This window comes from Myotis brandtii, unplaced genomic scaffold (genome assembly GCF_000412655.1).
Source record: "Myotis brandtii unplaced genomic scaffold, ASM41265v1 scaffold634, whole genome shotgun sequence".
Classification (NCBI taxonomy): Eukaryota; Metazoa; Chordata; class Mammalia; order Chiroptera; family Vespertilionidae; genus Myotis; species Myotis brandtii.
Window position 1 is genome coordinate 1474371 of NW_005370427.1, and position 4541 is coordinate 1478911.

Genomic DNA, 4541 nt, shown 5'->3' on the forward strand with positions numbered 1-4541 from the left:
TGTACTCTGTGAACTTTTGTTATATAACCCAGCAACTTTAGGTATATTTTCCGTCAGCCCAAAGGTGCTGTCTGCAGGTCAGCTTCTCCTGCGTAGGGCACCGCTTCATAGCAGGGGTGCGGGGAGGCGGTACTGCGAAGCCGCTTCTGGGAAAACAAGCGCATCTTTGTAGCTTATGTTGTCGGACACAGCCATGTCGAGGCTGGCATAGATTCTGTCTACGTTGTTTCCTTCCACAGATCACATCTCTGGGGAGAACTTGCTCAGAGATCAGACCACAAACCCTCGACCACCAAACGCAGCAGAATCGCCCCGAAGGATGGCAGAGCAGAAGGGCACGGGGGCTGAGCAGGAAGGCCTGGTCAGGTGAGCAGTCCTGAGGCACCGGCCCATGTTCGGATGCTACTCAGCCTGCACTGGAGAGCTCACCTGCTCCCCACTGGGGTGGGCCAGGGCCGGGGAGCGGCAGTCAGCAAACCGCAAGGGACTGGCCGGAACCGAAAGGGGGTGTCTGTCCAGCTCCTTGTCCCTCACCAGCCACTCGTGGCCACTAACCAGGGCCTGGGCAGCCAGTTGACTGTCACCAGATCTCATCCACGAACGTGTTGTGCTCCATGTCTGGGTCATTAGGATCACCTGGTTGCTAGGCATGAATCTGAAAAGAAGGAACTGAAGAGGCTGCGGGATTCTTTCCAGGTTCACGAAGAAGTAGCTGTCCTGGTTCTGTAAATGCCTCATTTTCCCTAAGGTCGGCCCTTATCCCCTTTTGCTGCTGAAGACAGTGTGCACAGCCTCCCAGTGCAATGGCAGGCGGGGCAATCTCCGTGCCCTGAAGGAGTACAGCTCTGTCTGTGCACACTCCCCCCCCAAAAAAAAATGGGATGTCACAGGAGACAGCAGTTTCCACATGAATCACTGAGTTCACAGCACTAGCCCCGAGGAGCCCTCGGCTCCCACTGCCCGTGCTCTTCCTGCCGCTGCTCCAGTTGCAACGGCTCAGCTGCAGCTCATCCCCTCAATAGGGTTATGAAACAATGGGCGTGGAGCCTCCCACCTCACCCACACGAGGAGAGGAAGAGAGAGAAACATCAATGATGAGAGAGAATCATTGATCGGCTGCCTCCTGCATGACCCCTACTGGGGATTGAGCCTGCAACCCAGGCATGAGCCCTTGATTAGAATCAAACCTGGGACCTTTCAGTCTGCAGGCCATGCTCTATCCACTGAGCCAAACCCAGCCCTGCTCCTGCAGGCTCTTCTGCGTTGAGCGAATGCTGTGGGGTCCCCTGGGAGCTGGTCGTGCATCAGAGAGCGTGCGTGCGTTTCCAGTGAGCACGGGTTGGCTGTGTGAGAATAAGCACACGCTCACTCTGCCACACACACATGCTGTTTAACAGAAGTTAAACTCCGCAGAGAGAAGGTGTTCAACTCTGATGTAGCCGCGGATCTCACAGCGGGGGAGGTACTGACTCCTTTGTTTCTGTCGCTGTCAGTGTTTGCAGAATGATTTGCAATCCTGTTGGTGGTCATTGCTGTCTCACAGGTCAGCAGCCATGGCACAAAGAGGTCAATAGTTTACTGTAGGAACAAGGTCCCTAGGTCAAGGTCAGATGCCAAGGGCTCAAGTTCCAGAGCGGGCTTATTCCTCCCTCCCACCAACACACTCGCCTGTAATGCGCACCTACTCTTCCGAGCCAGTCTCTCTTTCTAGTCTTTATTTTACTGTATTTTTTGTAATAGCCAGTATTTTTAAAGGCCTGGAGTGGAAGCCATACTAACAGTTTTGGGATGAAGCCCTCCTCGCTCAGATCCGTTCCCAGGATGGCACTTCCACTCTTCTGGAAGGTGCCAATGGAAGCCTTCCCATGACCCAGAAAGCGGGTCAGTCAGCACGTCTCGGACACAAACGCCCTGGCGTGGCCTGGGAGGCCCGCCTGGCCTCGTCCCATTTTCACTTGGTTCTCCCCCGGCACCAGCTCCTCCCGCCCTCTCCATCCCCTGCTCCAGGCACCCCGACTGCCTCAGGCCGCCCTACTCCTGAACTGGGTCTTCTCTGGGATAATGGACTTTTCTGTAAGGCAGGCGGCAAAGTGGCCTGAGAGCTGTTGACGAGCTGAGTAGATCCATGTTAGCTTGAAGCTCCTGCTCACGTGTGAGAGGGCTGGCACGTCTCCTCGGGATGGGGTGAAGACCAGCTGCGTTGAAGGGCTGACTTGCATGGCACTGGGTCCTCCTGTCCCAGTACTAGAGCTTTGCAGTTTTCATTTCTTGGGCATCAGTGGTGCCATAGCTAGAATCCTAGAGGGTTCTAGAATGTGTTGCTAGAAAATGAAACAGCTTCCTATTAAAAGTGTTAGCTCATCGTGCACTGAGTAAAGATCATGTTGGGACTATAGTCATTACAAGTCAACACCTCCCCTTGGGCAAGGTCAGGTGTTAAAAAGCTCTTTCTCTGAGAAACACATTAAGCATGTGATTGATTGCAGGCACTCAGTATAGATGCTATGTGAGTGACTGATGCTCACCTCAATCTTTTGAATTTTGAAAGCATTAGATTAGATTATTCATAAGTACAATTTTCAAATAGGTTTCTCATTCTAAATGCATTTACCTCGTCCTCTGGCCTAAGCCCTCTGCTGAGTAGGGATTGTGTGTCAACCTGAGTTGCATGTCCTGGGTTTTGCTGTCTGTGTGTGAAGTACCCTGTACTATTCTTGGTCACGCCTTGAGTTTCTGTCACACTCAGAGATGGATAGAGGTGGGTACTAGAAAACCAACCAGATGGATGGATAGATGATAGATCGATAGATGATAGATAGATAAATAGATAGATAGATGATACAGAAAACCAACCAGATGGATGGATAGATGATAGATTGATAGATGATAGATAGATAAATAGATAGATAGATTATAGATAGATGATAGATAGATAGATAGATAGATAGATAGATAGATAGATGATAGATAGAGAGATCGATGATCCTGGCTCCATCGATGATAGATTAATAGATAGATAGATAGATAGATAGATAGATGATAGATAGAGAGATCGATGATAGATAGATCGATGATAGATAGATAGATATATAGATATAGATAGATAGATGATAGATAGATGGAATGAGAGTTAGTGTAAGCGCCTGGCTCCATGGTTACGGAGGCTGAGAAGTCCCAACGTCTGCAGTGGGGAGTCGAGGCCCAGAGACCCCAGTGCAGCTCCGTGGAGCCTGCGGCCTGAGCGCGGGAGGAAGGACGGTGCAGGTGCGGTGCAGAGGCTGGCAGGTGCGAGACCCGAGAAGAGCCGTGTTCCAGCGGTGAGAGGGCAGGAGAGACCCTGTCCCGGCTCCCACAGGCAGGCCCACAACTGGCCTCTCACTCGGGAGAGGGTCAGCCTTCCTGTGCGGTCACACCGTCAGCTGCTCAGACGAGGCCCACCCCACCAGAGAGGGCAGTCTGCTTCATTCAGTCTCCAGATTCCCTGGTGAATCACACCCACAGCCCCCACCCCCAGACACACCCAGCCATGCTCACACCTGCCGCCCAGTCTCGCTGACACATCAATGACCGGGCACGCATAGGAGCATTGAAACTGCAAACTGCGGGCGGATTTCTGGTGCTACAGTAGTCTCCCACCCTCCACCCCTCCCACCTGGCGTGCGGTGACTGGATGCTCCTGTTCCCTGGAACCCCTAGGCTGAAGCCCTACCCCAATGCATGGTGTTAGGAGGTGGGGCCTCGGGAGCTGAGTGGTTCAGGATGGTGGGCCCTTCAGAATGGGATTAGTGCTCTTATGGAAGGGGCCCCAGAGCGCCCACCCTCTTCCCGCTCTCCAAGGACACACAAGGCCCTGCCACCCAGGAGGGGGTCGCCCCAGACCGGGCAGGCTGGCCTGGCATCTCGACCTCCAGCCCCGGGACCCGGAGAGGGAGCTGCCGCCTGGGTGCCCCCGGCCGTGTGCCCCTCGGGCCATGTGCTCTGTCCTGGCAGCTGGAGCTGAGGCACCACCGGAGCCCTCTAACTCGGACCCCAGGCTCGGACCCAGAACAGGGGCCTCCCCCTCAGAACAGGACGTGTAACGGGCTACAAGGTGGGGGGGGGGGGCGGGTCCTGCCTGCACAGTGCTCCCGTGCCCTCGCTCCAATCCTGTTTAAGGAAAGGTGAGCACGCGTCTATGTTTAAGCCAAATCGCATGTCATGTCTATTAGCTATGATGTGAGCACCGCGGGGAGAAGTGAGGGTGCGTTACTGTAAAGGGGGGGCTCTCCATCTGACCCCCGGAGGATGCTAAGCGGGTCTGAACCAACCTTCCGGCCGCGCGGGGTTCCCGGCCAGGCCTGCGGCCACCCTGACTGCAGGACCTTTGCCTTAAACCTCCTTATTCCGCCCTTCTATGTCCTGTCCGTCGGGGAAAGAGAAATTCCTTGCGGATCGGATTTTACAAGCTCAGTGTCCTATGGACGCGTCGCTGCCCCCGAGAGGCTGGGTCACCGGGACCCTCCGCCGCCGCCGGTCGTCTCCCTGGGAAACGCGGCCAGAGG

The 4541-nt window shown here is 54.7% G+C and overlaps 1 protein-coding gene across 1 annotated transcript in view; it reads left to right on the plus strand.

Moving 5' to 3' along the window:
• CNGB3 (cyclic nucleotide gated channel beta 3) overlaps positions 1-4541 on the plus strand; it is a 129046-nt gene that overhangs the window by 31273 nt on the left and 93232 nt on the right. The window contains exon 3 of the mRNA XM_014528439.1: positions 240-366. Within this exon, the coding sequence (XP_014383925.1) occupies positions 240-366 (127 nt within the window). The remainder of the gene's footprint in view (positions 1-239; positions 367-4541) is intronic.